This window comes from Squalius cephalus, assembly GCF_949319135.1.
Source record: "Squalius cephalus genome assembly, chromosome: 8".
Taxonomy (NCBI): Eukaryota; Metazoa; Chordata; class Actinopteri; order Cypriniformes; family Leuciscidae; genus Squalius; species Squalius cephalus.
This window is the reverse complement of record NC_137129.1, coordinates 342,615-366,894: the sequence shown is the minus strand read 5'-3', so window position 1 is coordinate 366,894 and position 24,280 is coordinate 342,615. Positions and strand designations below refer to the sequence as shown.

The following is a 24,280-nucleotide window of genomic DNA, read 5'->3' as shown; positions in this document are numbered from 1 at the left end:
AACATTAGCAAACATTATTAGAACATTTTTTGTTAGCTGGGTTCATAGTAGTTTTTCTTTCAACATCACAGTATGTGACAATTTTTCTTGTTTATGTAAAGGTTAGCAAAAAACATGGGAGTTTCCATTTTATCATTTTACAAACATTACTGGAGCATTACTTTTTGAATGGCGCACATTTTAAAAACAATTAGTAAGTATAAACGTACATACAGTGCATCTTGAAAGTATTCACAGCACTTCACTTTTTCCACAATTTGTTATGTTACAGCCTTATTCCAAAATGGATTAAATTAATTATTTTCCTCAAAATTCTACAAGCAATACCCCATACTGACAACTTGAAAGAAGTTTGTTTAAAATCTTTGCAAACTTATTAAAAATAAAAAACAAAAATCACATGTACATAAGTATTCACAGCCTTTGCCATGACACTCAAAATTGAGCTCAGGTGGATCCTGTTTCCACTGATCATCCTTGAGATGTTTCTACAACTTGATTGGAGTCCACCTGTGGTAAATTAAGTTGATTGGACATGATTTGGAAAGGCACACACCTGTCTATATAAGGCCCCACAGTTAACAGTGCATGTCAGAGCACAAACCAAGCCATGAAGTCCAAGGAATTGTCTGTAGACCTCCGAGACAGGATAGTATCGAGGCACAGATCTGGAGAAGGGTACAGAAAACTTTCTGCAGTGTTGAAGGTCCCCATGAGCACAGTGGCCTCCATCATCCATAAATGGAAGAAGTGTGAAACCACCAGGACTCTTCCTAGAGCTGAGCGATTGGGGGAGAAGGGCTTTTCCAAGGTTGGATTTGGCCAGGCTCTAACTGTAAACTGGAGTCCTCTCAAAACATCAAGATAATACGTTCTTTCTCTCAAGGACAGGACACTTTAATATAACACAGTAAAGTAAAGCTTTAACAAAGAAATGGTCCCCTAAACTATTGGTTCCAATGACCCTTATACGTTTTAACACATGTTGGAGACCTTTCTCAAACAAAACAAGTCCATATTTCATTTCTGGAAGCCAGGCTAAATATGCAAGCACTGTTACTGCATTCAGATATCAAATACATCACACTGGTAACTTCTATAACAAAGTAAGTAAAGCCTAGAGAAGTCATTCAACTTATATTGGAAAATATTGATTAATTCCTTGATTATAATCACTCATTAGATATACACTGAAGCAGCAGTGGATTCCAGAATCCACCCCCTTCAACAACAAAATCAGGCCTGTATGGTAGAGTGGCCAGACGGAAGCCACTCCTCAGTAAAGGCACATGACAGCCCGCCTGGAGTTTGCCAAAAGCACCTGAAGGACTCTCAGGCCATGAGAAACAAAATGGAACTGAACTCTTTGGCCTGAATGGCAAGCGTCATGTCTGGAGGAAACAGGCACCGCTCATCACCTGACCAATACCATCCCTACAGTGAAGCAGCATCAGCTGTGGGGGTGTTTAACAGCAGCAGGAACCAGGAGACTCGTCAGGATCGAGGAAAAGATGAGGAACCGGGAGACTCGTCAGGATCAGGGGAAAGATGAGGAACTGGGAGACTCGTCAGGATCGAGGGAAAGAGATGAGGAACTGGGAGACTCGTCAGGATCAAGGGAAAGATGAGGAACTGGGAGACTCGTCAGGATCGAGGGAAAGATGAGGAACTGGGAGACTCGTCAGGATCGAGGGAAAGATGAGGAACTGAGAGACTCGTCAGGATCGAGGGAAAGATGAGGAACTGGGAGACTAGTCAGGATCGAGGGAAAGATGAGGAACTGAGAGACTCGTCAGGATCGAGGGAAAGATGAGGAACTGAGAGACTTGTCAGGATCGAGGGAAAGATGAGGAACTGAGAGACTCGTCAGTATCGAGGGAAAGATGAGGAACTGGGAGACTCGTCAGGATCGAGGAAAGATGAGGAACTGGGAGACTCGTCAGAATCGAGGGAAAGATGAGGAACTGGGAGACTCGGTAGCATCGAGGGAAAGATGAGGAACTGGGAGACTAGTCAGGATCGAGGGAAAGATGAGGAACTGGGAGACTCATCCGGATCAGGGGAAAGATGAGGAACTGGGAGACTCGTCAGGATCGAGGGAAAGATGAGGAACTGAGAGACTCATCCGGATCAGGGGAAAGATGAGGAACTGGGAGACTCGTCAGGATCGAGGGAAAGATGAGGAACTGAGAGACTCATCCGGATCAGGGGAAAGATGAGGAACTGGGAGACTCGTCAGGATCGAGGGAAAGATGAGGAACTGAGAGACTCATCCGGATCAGGGGAAAGATGAGGAACTGAGAGACTCGTCAGGATCGAGGGAAAGATGAGGAACTGAGAGACTCGTCAGGATCGAGGGAAAGATGAGGAACTGGGAGACTCGTCAGGATCGAGGAAAGATGAGGAACTGGGAGACTCGTCAGAATCGAGGGAAAGATGAGGAACTGGGAGACTCGGTAGCATCGAGGGAAAGATGAGGAACTGGGAGACTAGTCAGGATCGAGGGAAAGATGAGGAACTGGGAGACTCATCCGGATCAGGGGAAAGATGAGGAACTGGGAGACTCGTCAGGATCGAGGGAAAGATGAGGAACTGGGAGACTAGTCAGGATCGAGGGAAAGATGAGGAACTGGGAGACTCGTCAGGATCGAGGGAAAGATGAGGAACTGGGAGACTCGTCAGGATCGAGGGAAAGATGAGGAACTGAGAGACTCATCCGGATCAGGGGAAAGATGAGGAACTGAGAGACTCGTCAGGATCGAGGGAAAGATGAGGAACTGAGAGACTCATCCGGATCAGGGGAAAGATGAGGAACTGGGAGACTCGTCAGGATCGAGGGAAAGATGAGGAACTGAGAGACTCATCCGGATCAGGGGAAAGATGAGGAACTGAGAGACTCGTCAGGATCGAGGGAAAGATGAGGAACTGAGAGACTCGTCAGGATCGAGGGAAAGATGAGGAACTGGGAGACTCGTCAGGATCGAGGAAAGATGAGGAACTGGGAGACTCGTCAGAATCGAGGGAAAGATGAGGAACTGGGAGACTCGGTAGCATCGAGGGAAAGATGAGGAACTGGGAGACTAGTCAGGATCGAGGGAAAGATGAGGAACTGGGAGACTCATCCGGATCAGGGGAAAGATGAGGAACTGGGAGACTCGTCAGGATCGAGGGAAAGATGAGGAACTGGGAGACTAGTCAGGATCGAGGGAAAGATGAGGAACTGGGAGACTCGTCCGGATCAGGGGAAAGATGAGGAACTGGGAGACTTGTCAGGATCAAGGGAAAGATGAGGAACTGGGAGACTAGTCAGGATCGAGGGAAATATGAGGAACTGGGAGACTCGTCAGGATCGAGGGAAAGATGTGGAAAATGGGAGACTAGTCAGGATCGAGGGAAAGATGAGGAACTGGGAGACTCGTCAGGATCGAAGGAAAGATAAGGAACTGGGAGACTCGGTAGGATCAAGAGAAAGATGTGGAACTGGAAAACCCGTCAGGATCGAGAGAAAGATGTGGAACTGGGAGACTCGTCAGGATCGAGGGAAAGATGAGGAACTGGGAGACTCGTCAGGATCGAGGGATCTGAAGATGACTGTGCACTGACACTTCCCATCCAACCAGATGGAACTTGAGAGGTTCTGCAAAGAGGAATGGGAGAAACTGTTAAAAGTTAGTATTAATGGATCAAGTGTTGCCGAAAAAGATGCGTCTTCAGCCGTTTCTTGAGAATGTCCACAGACTCAGCCGCTCTGGTTGAGTTAGATCATTCCTCCAGCAGGGAGCAGTCCAGGTGAAGGTCAGAGAAAGAGATTTAGGGCCTTATTTTAACGATCTGAAACGCAAGTATCAAGTGCGAAACGCAAGTAACTTTGTGGGCGGGTCTCGGGTGCTGTTGCTGTTATACCGGCGGGATAAATGACTCTTGCACCCGACGCAAATCTAAAATGGGTTGGTCTGAAGTCGCTTCATTACTCATAGGTGTGGTTTGGGCGTAACCAATCAGAGCATCATCTCACATTCCCTTTAAGAGCAGGCGCGCTTGTTCCATGGCGGATTGCTATTATAACGGCGGATTTGCCAGGAGCGGTTCACAGCCGAGGAGACCGACGTTCTCGTCAGGGCCGTGAAAGACAGAGAAGTGACATTGGGGATGGAGAAACACACCCATATTAGCTTCGCTTAAACAGGCGTATGATAATTTGGGTAAATTTGTAAGCTAGATTTATGCCTATTTTTTCACATCTTCATGGACACAACAATGATTTCCCTCGTGTGGAATATTTTTCCTTGTAATAATGTATGATTTGCAAAAATGAGAACTGCTGCTTCTGTGTAGATGAGAGAATCAAAGTGTATGCATGTTGTGCACACGCTACATTGATTATGGCCAAGCATGCGCCCTTAAAATAGCATCTGAATAACATGTGCAACGCGCCACTGACTTTAGACGAGGTTTCTCCTGGTCAGTGGTGGAATTGTTTTCTGAAACTGCAAAATAGCACCAGGGAACGTTTGCGCCGGAACACGCCTCCTCTTTTCCCTGAACCGCCTCCGGGAGCGCAAGTTCATTCCCTAATTTACCGACGTGCATCTGTGGAAGGAAAAGTCCGCTGTGCGCGGGTGAGAAATAGGAATGATACATGCGTCGCTATACAAAGTCAATTGCGCTGGGTGCAAGATAGGGCCCATAGTGCCTCTTTGAGATGATGCACTACAAGACGGCATTCACTTGCAGAGCGCTGGGTTCTGGATGGCACGTAGGTCTGAAGTAATGAGTTTAGGTAAAAGGGAGCAGAGCCAGAGGTTGCTCTGTAGGCAAACGTCAGTGACTTGAATTTGATGCGAGCGGCTGTTGGAAACCAGTGCAGTTTAGTGAGGAGAAGAGTGACGTGTGCTCTCTTCGGCTCGTTAAAGACCACTCTAGCTGCAGCATCTGGATCAGTTGCAGAGGATTGACAGAGATGCTGGAAGACCAGCCAGGAGAGCATTACAGTAGTCCTGTAACATAACAAAATGTGGAAAAAGTGAAGTGCTGTGAATACTTTCCGGATGCACTGTGTGTAAAGCACACAAATAGAGGACCGTCTGAACATTAACCACAGCGAACACCAAGCCTCTAGTGGAACTCTCTGGCGCCACCATGTTTATGCTGTATGAACTTTTGAAAATTCTTTATTATTCTGATTCATGACGAGTCAATTGCACCATATAACATAACTCCTCGTCTTATTTCCAGAATAAATGTTTTAGTCTTTCACAGCCTTTAAGAGTTTAAAGCCATAGATAGATCAGCTTAAAAGACACTTTAAATAGCGCCTTTATATTCCATATGGAGGTGTTGAAATGTCTGTATTACACTGTAAAAAAAAAAAAGTTGAGAAAACTTACAAGTTTAAGGCAACCAGCTGCAGGACATTTTTGAGTTTTCTCAACTTACGTGTTTGAGTTATCTCAACTTTTCTCAACTTTTTTCATGTTAAATAGTTGAATAAACTTTAAAAACTGAATTTGTCATACAAAACGTAAGTTAGATTTTTTACAGTGTAGTGCAGTAATGGGACACACAGCACTGCAGTTGCTGCTTTGAATGTGAGAGTAAGTGTGTGTGTGTGTGTGTGTGTGTGTGTGTGTGTGTGTGTTTTCTCCAGCGCTGTCGGCCGTGTCTCGTCTCAGCACCAGAAACATCTCTGAGTCCTCCGTCACACTGTCCTGGAGTCCAGCAGCGGTGCAGTACGACACCTTCGTCATCAGCTTCACCAGCACGGCACGTACACACACACACACACACACACACACACACACACCTTCCTCATCAGCTTCACCAGCACGGCACGTACACACACACACACACACACACACACACACACACACCCCTTCCTCATCAGCTTCACCAGCACGGCACGTACACACACACATACACACACACACACACACACACACACACACACACGTACACACACACCTTCCTCATCAGCTTCACCAGCACGGCACGTACACACACACACACACACACACACACACACACACACCTTCCTCATCAGCTTCACCAACACGGCACGTACACACACAAAATTATAAAAAAAATTGGTGACTTTTTGACTGCATTGACAGATATTTGTTTTAAGCACAAACTCACTTCATTTTAATGATTTTGTTTTTTTTAAAGAAAAAAAAAAATTTTTGTTTAAAAAAACATGAAAATGAAGTGAGTTTGTGCTTATCAGTATATCTGTCAGTGGAGTAAACTTATTTTTCTGACTCCACTGACAGATATTAGTTCTTGTTTTAAGCACAAACTCACTTCATTTTGATTGACTTTAATATCTCAATATCTTCAGTCATGTTGCTTCTCCAGTAAATGTCTCTGGATTTAAGAATGATTAAATATTTGTGCTGGAAAACAAGACAGAAACACTGAGGAAGAACATACTTTTTTTGCAGTGTATGCAATTTAATACAGAAAATATGGCAATACAATAATGGAATGTGAAAAATGATATATCGTTTAAACTATATTATTATTTAAATCCAATTAAATTGAAATTTTAAAGGATTTGTGCATCATAGTAACATTTGCTGAACATTCCTTTTTGATTTAATTAATATCTCAGTTTGTTTTTTACTGCAAAACCGTGAATGAGAATCAGTGTTTTCTCCTCTTCTGATAATGTCAGGTACAGAAAGTATTTTACGGCTCCCACAGCAGCCCGAACTTAAATCTGGCCGAGTATCTTTTCCAAAGGAAAAACAAATTAATTTTTACACAGACATAAAATGAGCTCAATCTGGCAATGGAAAAACAAGCTATGAGCTTTGGACAGAAAGCCAGCTTTGATTTACAGCCGTCTGTATGTTTAGTGCCCATCTCGGCTCACTGAAGCCCAACACACACGATCACACACTTTACAGGGAGCCACAGAACACACACACAGCGCTCAGTCAGTCGTCTCAACGTTATGGGAACTTCATTTCAGTGTTTTGTGAACCTATCAATGCACAGCAAATGTGATGCTACGCAAACTATGTTGATCTGTGATTTATTTTGGGCACTGTCACTTTTTGCTTGCAAAATCCTTTCAGTTTAGATTAATTTGCTGTGGCTTTAAGCTTCCACTGCACGTGAGCCTGACCTTGTATTTACGGGTGTGAATGAAACACACACCGACGACTGATGGATGTCTGCCGTTTCCCAGGAGCGCTGGCTATAATCGCTGCTGGTCTTGAAGTGATGCTTCAGCTGAGTTTGATGGCCTGTTTCTGTCAGTAATTGTGCTGTGGTGATGTAAGCGCTATCGATGAGTGCGGCTTCAGGAACAAACTGTGATGTTAATGCGCAAATATGCTGAAAACATGCTGGAACTCTTATTTTTGCATGCAATAGTATTTGAAGCGCTTCAGTCTAATCCGCAACTCTACAGACTTCAAGCCTAGTAATCAAACAGACTCACTGCTGACGATGAGTTTGTGATGATTCTGTCAGCATCGTGTTGCTTATGGGCCGATTTTAGAAATGTTTTTATATGTTGGCATCACTTGATATTGGATATATATCAGCTAATAATGGATATTTAATTGCCTGTGCTCATTTACCCTGTATTCACATTTAGATGTACTTTGCTATTAGCTAATGCTCAATTTAAGTTCATCTTGAAATACATTTATTAATAACACTGGTAAATGAATATCAGTTTTTCATACTCTATATTGTTGTGAGGCCTAACTTTGCATAAAATTATTACAATTATTTATTTATTTTGGCAAATACTGTAGAATTAATTAATGAACATTTATTTGTTATTGACCATTTCATGAAAATAAACATTGGCTTATTAGTATCAGGCAGAATTTTAATAGTTGTTCATCCTTAGTTTCTGACAGAAAGTAATGCAAAATTAATACCACAGCACTTTTGAATGCTTGATTCTGGTTAGTTGGTTGGTTGGTCAATTGGCTAGTTGAATGGTCGGTAAGTTAGTTGGTTGGTCGGTTGGATAATCGGTCGGTTGTTTGGTCGGTAAATTGGTTGGTCGGTGTTACATCATTTAAACCGGGAAAATACATAATTTTTTGGAGTTTAGAAATCCTGTATTATTTCATGGTCACTAATCAAACAGCCAATTTAGCCACACCGATCATGGGAAAGTGTCATTAAAGCAAAAGTGTGACAATTACACTAAGTACACTGAGGCGAATACTATTATCAGATTCATGCACATTGTCCATTTAATATTTCACTCAGATCCCATACAGTATAATGTAGTTTGTATTAAATTATAAAATGTGGAAATACGTTCATTAATGCTCTCAGACTTTTGTTCTCCTCTATACATTTATCTGTCCGTGTGAAACTCATAATGTGATTTTTCAGCAAGTGCAGTCACTTTGTTTAACTCTCATAGCAGAACTGTGAGAAACGTTCACATCCTCAGATTCCTCGACCAAACTCAGATCAGCGACCACACCTACAACAATAAAACTGATGTTTATTGGCCTTCGCTCACTGGTCGTCATAACATTACATACTAGAGAGACAGAGAGCAAAGAAACACTGTAAAGAACAGATGTCTGAAAATGCTATCATTAACAGTTACACTGAAAAGACAATGAAAAATGCAGAAAAGGCACATTTCTTCCACACAAAACATGAATGGGAGGGTGTAAGAACTATGGAGAGAATTAGACTGATGTATCAGAGGAATAAGGAGGAGGAAATGACAGTGAGCAGAGAGAGAGAGAGTTCATGCAGGGGAAGAAAAAAGCCATCAGAAGTTACAGAGAAAGAGAGACAGATGTGGGATGCTTGTTGCTAGGGAACCATAAACATGGTCAAAAACAAAGATGACATCACAGAACAGCTGCCGGACAACAACGACGGTCAATAACCAACACAGACTATAATAACCAACACAGGCTATAATAACCAACACAGGTTATAATAACCAACACAGACTATAATAACCAGCACAGGCTATAATAACCAGCACAGACTATAATAACCAACACAGACTATAATAACCAGCACAGACTATAATAACCAGCACAGGCTATAATAACCAACACAGACTATAATAACCAACACAGACTATAATAACCAGCACAGGCTATAATAACCAACACAGGCTATAATAACCAGCACAGGCTATAATAACCAACACAGGCTATAATAACCAACACAGGCATGTTATAATAACCAACACAGACTATAATAACCAACACAGACTATAATAACCAACACAGGTTATAATAACCAACACAGGCTATAATAACCAACACAGGCTATAATAACCAACACAGACTATAATAACCAACACAGACTATAATAACCAACACAGGCATGTTATAATAACCAACACAGGCAATAATAACCAACACAGGCTATAATAACCAGCACAGGCTATAATAACCAACACAGACTATAATAACCAACACAGGCTATAATAACCAGCACAGGCTATAATAACCAACACAGGCATGTTATAATAACCAACACAGACTATAATAACCAACACAGACTATAATAACCAACACAGGCTATAATAACCAAAACAGGCTATAATAACCAAAACAGGCTATAATAACCAGCACAGGCTATAATAACCAACACAGACTATAATAACCAGCACAGGCTATAATAACCAACACAGGCTATAATAACCAGCACAGGCTATAATAACCAACACAGGCTATAATAACCAACACAGGCATGTTATAATAACCAACACAGACTATAATAACCAGCACAGGCTATAATAACCAACACAGACTATAATAACCAACACAGACTATAATAACCAGCACAGGCTATAATAACCAACACAGGCTATAATAACCAGCACAGGCTATAATAACCAACACAGGCTATAATAACCAACACAGGCATGTTATAATAACCAACACAGACTATAATAACCAACACAGACTATAATAACCAACACAGGCTATAATAACCAACACAGGTTATAATAACCAACACAGGTTATAATAACCAACACAGGCTATAATAACCAACACAGGCTATAATAACCAGCACAGGCTATAATAACCAACACAGGCTATAATAACCAACACAGGCATGTTATAATAACCAACACAGACTATAATAACCAACACAGACTATAATAACCAACACAGGCTATAATAACCAACACAGGTTATAATAACCAACACAGACTATAATAACCAGCACAGGCTATAATAACCAACACAGGCTATAATAACCAGCACAGGCTATAATAACCAACACAGGCTATAATAACCAACACAGGCATGTTATAATAACCAACACAGACTATAATAACCAACACAGACTATAATAACCAACACAGGCTATAATAACCAACACATGTTATAATAACCAACACAGGCTATAATAACCAACACAGGCTATAATAACCAACACAGACTATAATAACCAACACAGGTTATAATAACCAACACAGGCAATAATAACCAACACAGGCTATAATAACCAGCACAGGCTATAATAACCAACACAGACTATAATAACCAACACAGGCTATAATAACCAGCACAGGCTATAATAACCAACACAGGCATGTTATAATAACCAACACAGACTATAATAACCAACACAGACTATAATAACCAACACAGGCTATAATAACCAAAACAGGCTATAATAACCAAAACAGGCTATAATAACCAGCACAGGCTATAATAACCAACACAGACTATAATAACCAGCACAGGCTATAATAACCAACACAGGCTATAATAACCAGCACAGGCTATAATAACCAACACAGGCTATAATAACCAACACAGGCATGTTATAATAACCAACACAGACTATAATAACCAACACAGACTATAATAACCAACACAGGCTATAATAACCAACACAGGCTATAATAACCAACACAGGCTATAATAACCAACACAGACTATAATAACCAACACAGGTTATAATAACCAACACAGGCAATAATAACCAACACAGGCTATAATAACCAGCACAGGCTATAATAACCAACACAGACTATAATAACCAACACAGGCTATAATAACCAACACAGGCATGTTATAATAACCAACACAGACTATAATAACCAACACAGACTATAATAACCAACACAGGTTATAATAACCAACACAGACTATAATAACCAGCACAGGCTATAATAACCAGCACAGGCTATAATAACCAACACAGGCTATAATAACCAACACAGACTATAATAACCAACACAGGCATGTTATAATAACCAACACAGACTATAATAACCAACACAGACTATAATAACCAACACAGGTTATAATAACCAACACAGACTATAATAACCAGCACAGGCTATAATAACCAACACAGGCTATAATAACCAGCACAGGCTATAATAACCAACACAGACTATAATAACCAACACAGACTATAATAACCAGCACAGGCTATAATAACCAGCACAGGCTATAATAACCAACACAGGCTATAATAACCAGCACAGGCTATAATAACCAACACAGACTATAATAACCAACACAGACTATAATAACCAACACAGGCTATAATAACCAGCACAGGCTATAATAACCAACACAGACTATAATAACCAACACAGGCATGTTATAATAACCAACACAGACTATAATAACCAACACAGACTATAATAACCAACACAGGCATGTTATAATAACCAACACAGACTATAATAACCAACACAGACTATAATAACCAACACAGGCATGTTATAATAACCAACACAGACTATAATAACCAACACAGACTATAATAACCAACACAGGTTATAATAACCAACACAGACTATAATAACCAACACAGGCATGTTATAATAACCAACACAGACTATAATAACCAACACAGACTATAATAACCAACACAGGTTATAATAACCAACACAGGCTATAATAACCAACACAGGCTATAATAACCAACACAGGCTATAATAACCAGCACAGGCTATAATAACCAACACAGGCTATAATAACCAACACAGGCATGTTATAATAACCAACACAGGCTATAATAACCAGCACAGGCTATAATAACCAACACAGACTATAATAACCAACACAGACTATAATAACCAGCACAGGCTATAATAACCAACACAGACTATAATAACCAACACAGACTATAATAACCAACACAGACTATAATAACCAGCACAGGCTATAATAACCAACACAGGCTATAATAACCAACACAGGCTATAATAACCAACACAGACTATAATAACCAACACAGGCATGTTATAATAACCAACACAGACTATAATAACCAACACAGACTATAATAACCAACACAGGTTATAATAACCAACACAGACTATAATAACCAACACAGGCTATAATAACCAACACAGGCTATAATAACCAACACAGACTATAATAACCAACACAGGCATGTTATAATAACCAACACAGACTATAATAACCAACACAGACTATAATAACCAACACAGGTTATAATAACCAACACAGACTATAATAACCAACACAGACTATAATAACCAACACAGGCTATAATAACCAGCACAGGCTATAATAACCAACACAGACTATAATAACCAACACAGGCATGTTATAATAACCAACACAGACTATAATAACCAACACAGACTATAATAACCAACACAGGCATGTTATAATAACCAACACAGGCTATAATAACCAACACAGACTATAATAACCAACACAGGCATGTTATAATAACCAACACAGACTATAATAACCAACACAGACTATAATAACCAACACAGGCTATAATAACCAACACAGGTTATAATAACCAACACAGACTATAATAACCAGCACAGGCTATAATAACCAACACAGGCTATAATAACCAGCACAGGCTATAATAACCAACACAGACTATAATAACCAACACAGACTATAATAACCAGCACAGGCTATAATAACCAACACAGACTATAATAACCAGCACAGGCTATAATAACCAGCACAGGCTATAATAACCAACACAGACTATAATAACCAACACAGACTATAATAACCAACACAGGTTATAATAACCAACACAGACTATAATAACCAGCACAGACTATAATAACCAGCACAGGCTATAATAACCAACACAGGCTATAATAACCAACACAGGCTATAATAACCAGCACAGGCTATAATAACCAACACAGACTATAATAACCAACACAGACTATAATAACCAGCACAGGCTATAATAACCAACACAGACTATAATAACCAACACAGACTATAATAACCAACACAGACTATAATAACCAGCACAGGCTATAATAACCAACACAGGCTATAATAACCAACACAGGCTATAATAACCAACACAGACTATAATAACCAACACAGGCATGTTATAATAACCAACACAGACTATAATAACCAACACAGACTATAATAACCAACACAGGTTATAATAACCAACACAGACTATAATAACCAAAACAGGCTATAATAACCAGCACAGGCTATAATAACCAACACAGGCTATAATAACCAGCACAGGCTATAATAACCAACACAGACTATAATAACCAACACAGGCTATAATAACCAACACAGGCATGTTATAATAACCAACACAGACTATAATAACCAACACAGACTATAATAACCAACACAGGCTATAATAACCAACACAGACTATAATAACCAAAACAGGCTATAATAACCAGCACAGGCTATAATAACCAACACAGACTATAATAACCAACACAGACTATAATAACCAACACAGGTTATAATAACCAACACAGACTATAATAACCAGCACAGACTATAATAACCAGCACAGGCTATAATAACCAACACAGGCTATAATAACCAACACAGGCTATAATAACCAGCACAGGCTATAATAACCAACACAGACTATAATAACCAACACAGACTATAATAACCAGCACAGGCTATAATAACCAACACAGACTATAATAACCAACACAGACTATAATAACCAACACAGACTATAATAACCAGCACAGGCTATAATAACCAACACAGGCTATAATAACCAACACAGGCTATAATAACCAACAAAGACTATAATAACCAACACAGGCATGTTATAATAACCAACACAGACTATAATAACCAACACAGACTATAATAACCAACACAGGTTATAATAACCAACACAGACTATAATAACCAAAACAGGCTATAATAACCAGCACAGGCTATAATAACCAACACAGGCTATAATAACCAGCACAGGCTATAATAACCAACACAGACTATAATAACCAACACAGGCTATAATAACCAACACAGGCATGTTATAATAACCAACACAGACTATAATAACCAACACAGACTATAATAACCAACACAGGCTATAATAACCAGCACAGACTATAATAACCAGCACAGGCTATAATAACCAACACAGGTTATAATAACCAACACAGACTATAATAACCAGCACAGGCTATAATAACCAGCACAGGCTATAATAACCAACACAGGCTATAATAACCAACACAGACTATAATAACCAACACAGGCTATAATAACCAACACAGGCTATAATAACCAACACAGGCTATAATAACCAACACAGACTATAATAACCAACACAGACTATAATAACCAACACAGGCTATAATAACCAAAACAGACTATAATAACCAACACAGACTATAATAACCAACACAGACTATAATAACCAACACAGGCTATAATAACCAACACAGGCTACAATAACCAACACAGGCATGTTATAATAACCAACACAGACTATAATAACCAACACAGACTATAATAACCAACACAGGTTATAATAACCAACACAGACTATAATAACCAAAACAGGCTATAATAACCAGCACAGGCTATAATAACCAACACAGGCTATAATAACCAACACAGGTTATAATAACCAACACAGACTATAATAACCAAAACAGGCTATAATAACCAGCACAGACTATAATAACCAACACAGGCTATAATAACCAACACAGGCTACAATAACCAACACAGGCATGTTATAATAACCAACACAGACTATAATAACCAACACAGACTATAATAACCAACACAGGTTATAATAACCAACACAGACTATAATAACCAGCACAGGCTATAATAACCAGCACAGGCTATAATATCCAACACAGGCTATAATAACCAACACAGACTATAATAACCAACACAGGCTATAATAACCAACACAGGCTATAATAACCAACACAGGCTATAATAACCAACACAGACTATAATAACCAACACAGGCTATAATAACCAACACAGACTATAATAACCAACACAGACTATAATAACCAACACAGGCTATAATAACCAACACAGACATGTTATAATAACCAACACAGGCTATAATAACCAACACAGACTATAATAACCAACACAGGCTATAATAACCAAAACAGGCTATAATAACCAACACAGGCTATAATAACCAACACAGGCTATAATAACCAACACAGACTATAATAACCAACACAGGTTATAATAACCAAAACAGGCTATAATAACCAAAACAGGCTATAATTGTAACGGGGCGAACAAGACGTGAGGCGTGCGGATCCATGTGCAAGCTTTTATTTATAAACATGGTAAACAGGCAAAGGTCAGACAACGGTAAACAGGTATGGTACAGGCAAGACACAAGAGAGATCCTAGGGCAAGCGTGGGTCTACGATCGGTGAACAATATCCAACAGGGCAAGGCAGAGAGATAATCCAGGTACACAAGCAATGATCCAAACGAGGGGCAAACAGAGTCCGAAGGGCAAGGCAAAGGGTTAATCCAGGAAACACAGGCAGATATCAAAACACGAGAAAACAGGCAAGGCAAGACTTAAAACAACTGCGTGGGCTCCGTAGAGTAGCTATCACTATGATATGCGCTATACAATACTCGGCGATTACAGAGAGAAAGTCCAAGGCTTATAAAGAGTGTGTGATTGGGTGATAGTGATTGTGAGATAGTTCTCAGCTGGGAGCGTGATTAGTGTAATCAGCTGTGTGTGTCGTCCGTGCAATGGATGATGGGAAATGCAGTCCAGTGTGCTATGTGGTGTGAGTCAATATGATGGAGAAGCGACCTCTGGTGGCTATCGTGCAGAAGGCCACAGACCGGATTTGTGACAATAATGACCAGCACAGACTATAATAACCAACACAGGCTATAATAACCAACACAGGCTATAATAACCAGCACAGACTATAATAACCAACACAGGCTATAATAACCAACACAGGTTATAATAACCAACACAGGCTATAATAACCAACACAGACTATAATAACCAGCACAGGTTATAATAACCAACACAGGCTATAATTACCAACACAGGCTATAATAACCAACACAGGCTATAATAACCAACACAGGCTATAATAACCAAAACAGGCTATAATAACCAACACAGGCTATAATAACCAGCACAGGCTATAATAACCAGCACAGGCTATAATAACCAACACAGGCTATAATAACCAGCACAGGCTATAATAACCAAAACAGGCTATAATAACCAAAACAGGCTATAATAACCAGCACAGACTATAATAACCAACACAGGCTATAATAACCAACACAGGTTATAATAACCAACACAGGCTATAATAACCAACACAGACTATAATAACCAGCACAGGTTATAATAACCAACACAGGCTATAATTACCAACACAGGCTATAATAACCAACACAGGCTATAATAACCAACACAGGCTATAATAACCAAAACAGGCTATAATAACCAACACAGGCTATAATAACCAGCACAGGCTATAATAACCAGCACAGGCTATAATAACCAACACAGGCTATAATAACCAACACAGGCTATAATAACCAAAACAGGCTATAATAACCAGCACAGGCTATAATAACCAACACAGGCTATAATAACCAACACAGGCTATAATAACCAAAACAGGCTATAATAACCAACACAGGCTATAATAACCAACACAGGCTATAATAACCAACACAGGTTATAATAACCAAAACAGGCTATAATAACCAGCACAGGCTATAATAACCAACACAGGCTATAATAACCAGCACAGGCTATAATAACCAGCACAGACTATAATAACCAAAACAGGCTATAATAACCAACACAGGCTATAATAACCAGCACAGGCTATAATAACCAGCACAGGCTATAATAACCAGCACAGGCTATAATAACCAACACAGGCTATAATAACCAACACAGGCTATAATAACCAAAACAGGCTATAATAACCAGCACAGGCTATAATAACCAACACAGGCTATAATAACCAAAACAGGCTATAATAACCAGCACAGGCTATAATAACCAACACAGACTATAATAACCAACACAGGCTATAATAACCAACACAGACTATAATAACCAAAACAGGCTATAATAACCAACACAGGCTATAATAACCAAAACAGGCTATAATAACCAGCACAGGCTATAATAACCAACACAGGCTATAATAACCAACACAGACTATAATAACCAACACAGGCTATAATAACCAACACAGACTATAATAACCAACACAGACTATAATAACCAACACAGGCTATAATAACCAAAACAGACTATAATAACCAACACAGACTATAATAACCAACACAGACTATAATAACCAACACAGGCTATAATAACCAACACAGGCTACAATAACCAACACAGGCATGTTATAATAACCAACACAGACTATAATAACCAACACAGACTATAATAACCAACACAGGTTATAATAACCAACACAGACTATAATAACCAAAACAGGCTATAATAACCAGCACAGGCTATAATAACCAACACAGGCTATAATAACCAACACAGGTTATAATAACCAACACAGACTATAATAACCAAAACAGGCTATAATAACCAGCACAGACTATAATAACCAACACAGGCTATAATAACCAACACAGGCTACAATAACCAACACAGGCATGTTATAATAACCAACACAGACTATAATAACCAACACAGACTATAATAACCAACACAGGTTATAATAACCAACACAGACTATAATAACCAGCACAGGCTATAATAACCAGCACAGGCTATAATATCCAACACAGGCTATAATAACCAACACAGACTATAATAACCAACACAGGCTATAATAACCAACACAGGCTATAATAACCAACACAGGCTATAATAACCAACACAGACTATAATAACCAACACAGGCTATAATAACCAACACAGACTATAATAACCAACACAGACTATAATAACCAACACAGGCTATAATAACCAACACAGACATGTTATAATAACCAACACAGGCTATAATAACCAACACAGACTATAATAACCAACACAGGCTATAATAACCAAAACAGGCTATAATAACCAACACAGGCTATAATAACCAACACAGGCTATAATAACCAACACAGACTATAATAACCAACACAGGTTATAATAACCAAAACAGGCTATAATAACCAAAACAGGCTATAATTGTAACGGGGCGAACAAGACGTGAGGCGTGCGGATCCATGTGCAAGCTTTTATTTATAAACATGGTAAACAGGCAAAGGTCAGACAACGGTAAACAGGTATGGTACAGGCAAGACACAAGAGAGATCCTAGGGCAAGCGTGGGTCTACGATCGGTGAACAATATCCAACAGGGCAAGGCAGAGAGATAATCCAGGTACACAAGCAATGATCCAAACGAGGGGCAAACAGAGTCCGAAGGGCAAGGCAAAGGGTTAATCCAGGAAACACAGGCAGATATCAAAACACGAGAAAACAGGCAAGGCAAGACTTAAAACAACTGCGTGGGCTCCGTAGAGTAGCTATCACTATGATATGCGCTATACAATACTCGGCGATTACAGAGAGAAAGTCCAAGGCTTATAAAGAGTGTGTGATTGGGTGATAGTGATTGTGAGATAGTTCTCAGCTGGGAGCGTGATTAGTGTAATCAGCTGTGTGTGTCGTCCGTGCAATGGATGATGGGAAATGCAGTCCAGTGTGCTATGTGGTGTGAGTCAATATGATGGAGAAGCGACCTCTGGTGGCTATCGTGCAGAAGGCCACAGACCGGATTTGTGACAATAATGACCAGCACAGACTATAATAACCAACACAGGCTATAATAACCAACACAGGCTATAATAACCAGCACAGACTATAATAACCAACACAGGCTATAATAACCAACACAGGTTATAATAACCAACACAGGCTATAATAACCAACACAGACTATAATAACCAGCACAGGTTATAATAACCAACACAGGCTATAATTACCAACACAGGCTATAATAACCAACACAGGCTATAATAACCAACACAGGCTATAATAACCAAAACAGGCTATAATAACCAACACAGGCTATAATAACCAGCACAGGCTATAATAACCAGCACAGGCTATAATAACCAACACAGGCTATAATAACCAGCACAGGCTATAATAACCAAAACAGGCTATAATAACCAAAACAGGCTATAATAACCAGCACAGACTATAATAACCAACACAGGCTATAATAACCAACACAGGTTATAATAACCAACACAGGCTATAATAACCAACACAGACTATAATAACCAGCACAGGTTATAATAACCAACACAGGCTATAATTACCAACACAGGCTATAATAACCAACACAGGCTATAATAACCAACACAGGCTATAATAACCAAAACAGGCTATAATAACCAACACAGGCTATAATAACCAGCACAGGCTATAATAACCAGCACAGGCTATAATAACCAACACAGGCTATAATAACCAACACAGGCTATAATAACCAAAACAGGCTATAATAACCAGCACAGGCTATAATAACCAACACAGGCTATAATAACCAACACAGGCTATAATAACCAAAACAGGCTATAATAACCAACACAGGCTATAATAACCAACACAGGCTATAATAACCAACACAGGTTATAATAACCAAAACAGGCTATAATAACCAGCACAGGCTATAATAACCAACACAGGCTATAATAACCAGCACAGGCTATAATAACCAGCACAGACTATAATAACCAAAACAGGCTATAATAACCAACACAGGCTATAATAACCAGCACAGGCTATAATAACCAGCACAGGCTATAATAACCAGCACAGGCTATAATAACCAACACAGGCTATAATAACCAACACAGGCTATAATAACCAAAACAGGCTATAATAACCAGCACAGGCTATAATAACCAACACAGGCTATAATAACCAAAACAGGCTATAATAACCAGCACAGGCTATAATAACCAACACAGACTATAATAACCAACACAGGCTATAATAACCAACACAGACTATAATAACCAAAACAGGCTATAATAACCAACACAGGCTATAATAACCAAAACAGGCTATAATAACCAGCACAGGCTATAATAACCAACACAGGCTATAATAACCAACACAGACTATAATAACCAACACAGGTTATAATAACCAAAACAGGCTATAATAACCAGCACAGGCTATAATAACCAGCACAGGCTATAATAACCAACACAGGCTATAATAACCAACACAGGCTATAATAACCAAAACAGGCTATAATAACCAGCACAGGCTATAATAACCAACACAGGCTATAATAACCAACACAGGCTATAATAACCAAAACAGGCTATAATAACCAACACAGGCTATAATAACCAACACAGGCTATAATAACCAGCACAGGCTATAATAACCAACACAGGCTATAATAACCAACACAGGCTATAATAACCAACACAGGCTATAATAACCAAAACAGGCTATAATAACCAAAACAGGCTATAATAACCAGCACAGGCTATAATAACCAAAACAGGCTATAATAACCAACACAGGCTATAATAACCAACACAGGCTATAATAACCAACACAGGCTATAATAACCAAAACAGGCTATAATAACCAGCACAGACTATAATAACCAACACAGGCTATAATAACCAACACAGACTATAATAACCAAAACAGGCTATAATAACCAACACAGACTATAATAACCAACACAGGTTATAATAGCCAACACAGACTATAATAACCAACACAGGTTATAATAACCAACACAGGTTATAATAACCAACACAGGCTATAATAACCAACACAGGTTATAATAAACAACACAGGCTATAATAACCAACACTATAATAACCAACACAGGCTATAATAACCAACACAGGTTATAATAACCAACACAGACTATAATAACCAACACAGGCTATAATAACCAAAACATGCTATAATAACCAACACAGACTATAATAACCAACACAGGTTATAATAACCAACACAGACTATAATAACCAACACAGGTTATAATAACCAACACAGGCTATAATAACCAACACAGGCTATAATAACCAAAACAGGCTATAATAACCAACACAGGCTATAATAACCAACACAGGCTATAATAACCAACACAGGCTATAATAACCAACACAGGTTATAATAACCAACACAGGCTATAATAACCAACACTATAATAACCTGCTCGGTGTCTTTAGATAAGATGTAGACACACCGGATCTCAGCTGGACCCAATTATGGTTATTATAAGAAAGAAGACTGGAGAACACCAGCGAACTGGCAATGAGGACTGAAACTGAATTCAGGGCTAATAAAGAGCTGGAGAGAGGCTCTGCCAATATATGAGCTAAATATTACTCTAGCCTTAATAATCTGTAAATATTGGCTGCCTTTAGCTAATGAATGTATTACTGAAATGTAACTCAGGAACTCCGTCATCAAGCAGGAATTACCACAGGAAAACTCTTTACTTTCTAAAGCCGTGACTTTCTGAGACGGATTGAGTCAATTACTGACAGAATCATTATTTATGGTGGAAAAAACTGTCATTGTTCATACACTGCAAAAAATATATATATATGTTTTTCCTCAGTGTTTCTGTCTTGTTTTTCAGCACAAAAATCTAAACATTCTTAAATCAAGATACATTTACTGGAGAAGCAAAATCATTGAAGATATTAAGATAGTAATATGAATCAAGAAAATGATTTTGTGCTTAAAACAAGAATCTTATTCAAAGATATCTTCATTCAGTCAGAAAACTACAGGGAAAACAAGGAAAACTAGATCATTTTTCCGACTCCACTAACAGATATTTGTTCTTGTTTTAAGCACAAACTCACTTCATTTTCATGATATTTTTCAGAAAACAAGACTTAATATCTTCAGTCATGTTGCTTCTCCAGTAAATGTCTCTTGATTTAAGAATGTTTGGATATTTGTGCTGCAAAACAAGACAGAAACACTGAGGACAACTCATTGTTACTCATACAATACTTACAAATTCTCATGTTTGTGTTGAAACAGAATATAAATTAAGTCACTCTATAGATGGTTTGTGTCACAGCGGTAAATGAACAACAGGCTGAATATTAGTATATTCACCTTAAATAAGGAACACAAGATACTGCAAAAAAATCAGTATAAATGCAATTAATATTTTGCAGCTTGTTTTGGCCTGTTCATGTGGACACCCTGATTCTCAAGTCACTCTCTCTCTCCACAGAAAGAAACGGATCAGAAAATAATCTCCCGGATCAGCGGAAGACTGAACACATTCACTCAGGTTGGACTGGCCGCCGGTCAGGAGTATATGGTCAGTCTCACTGGAGAGAAGGATGGCATGATGGGAACCGAGAGCACAACACAGTTCACCACATGTGAGTCTATGCAAACACAACCGTATGGAGCAACAGCCTTTGGTGACACTTTATTTTGATGGTCCACTTTAGACATTGATTCTACTAACTATAAGTAACTTTGTAACTACATGTCAACTAACTCTCATTAGAGTATTAGTAGACTGCTTACTATCTGCTAACTCTTTATTGTGATGCTCCTACAACAGACATTCTACTGACTAAAAGTAACTTTGCAAGTACATGTCTGTAGTTGTACACACTTGTATGATCATACAATACTGATTCCCTCTCACATTTTAAATCCAAATCAAAACCCTTCTGTTTAGAATAGCTTACTCCCTCTGACCACAACTGCATTGTCTTTTTTAATTGTATTGTATTTCATTTCATTAAGTTTTTACTTAAATATTGTTATTGTCTTGTTGATGATGTATGGTGACCTTGAGTGTCAAGAAAGGCGCCTATAAATAAAATGCTTAATTATAATAATAATGTCAACTTATTCTAACCCTAACGCTACCAGTCTACTAATACTCTACTAATGCTGTAATGAGAGCTAGTAGACATGTAGGTGCAATGTTAAACCCAGCCTTTTTAGCAGGTTTTTAACTAGTGGTTCATTCATTTGTGGACAGTGATCTCCGGGCCGAAAGACTTGCACGTTGTGAAGACAAGCACCACATCAGTGGTTGTCCAATGGGAGAAGGCGCAGGGGGAGATAGACAGGTACGTCCTCTCCGTTGCAGCCAATCAGACAGAAGGATCCGTCAGACTCCCGGAGATGTTCCTGGCACCGGAGAGGGATTCGGCCCGGATCCAGGGCTTGCAACCGGGACGCTTGTATGATGTCTCAATAGTGGCGGAGAGAGACGGTGTTCGGAGCCGGCCAGCAACCGTCCAGGCCACTCCTGGTGAGTCTCAGGGTGATCAATTATAGCGTGAAACTGAACATACATTCTTATTAACAGCTCACAGAATGATGGGGAACATGGCAGTGTAACTTCAAACCTGTTACTTTAACATGAGCAGGTATAAAGAGTTGTGGACGGTCAAAATCTGTTTGTTTTAAGCACAAACTAATATTTTCAGAAAACAAGACTTAATATCTTCAGTCATTGTGCTTCTGCAGTAAATGACATTGAAATCCTTTTAAGAAGGTCTTTTTGTTGAAATGGAATGGAAGGAATTTTGTTGTGTTCGGCAAAAAGAAAATAAGCAAAAGAAAAAAGTCTGATCATCTGATTTGGGTGTTTAGTTTTCCCTATAACCAGTGCTTCATTTGTAAACGAGTAATTGGCAGATGGAAAACAGCAACGGAAAGACTGTGAGCGATACTGACCAACATACAATGACATCACACAGCCTAGTGTTAGTCACCTGACATCACACAATGACATCACACAGCCTAGTGTTAGTCACCTGTCCAGCTACGGGCCTACAAATATGATTTCTAAATTAATTAAATTTGTACTCCGTAAGCAAGCCATACAACTTGGGCACTTATGAACATACTCTGTTTAATGTATGTCTGCATTGTGTTCATATTTTTACCAGATGTTGTATCTGACAATTCAGAAATTGGGAATGTTTGACAATCAAATGCTGGTATTTACCGACTAATGAAAGTGCTGATATTTGGTCAGGATATGAATCCAGGCCCCT

At 39.1% G+C, this 24,280-nt stretch overlaps 1 protein-coding gene across 3 annotated transcripts in view; it reads left to right on the top strand.

The window, feature by feature from the left end:
• Positions 1–24,280, top strand: part of tnxbb (tenascin XBb) — a 48,461-nt gene that overhangs the window by 7,564 nt on the left and 16,617 nt on the right. For all 3 annotated transcript variants that reach the window (XM_079878861.1, XM_079878859.1, XM_079878860.1), the window contains 3 exons: positions 5,648–5,763; positions 22,483–22,636; positions 23,254–23,529. In XM_079878861.1, the coding sequence (XP_079734987.1) occupies positions 5,648–5,763; positions 22,483–22,636; positions 23,254–23,529 (546 nt within the window). The remainder of the gene's footprint in view (positions 1–5,647; positions 5,764–22,482; positions 22,637–23,253; positions 23,530–24,280) is intronic.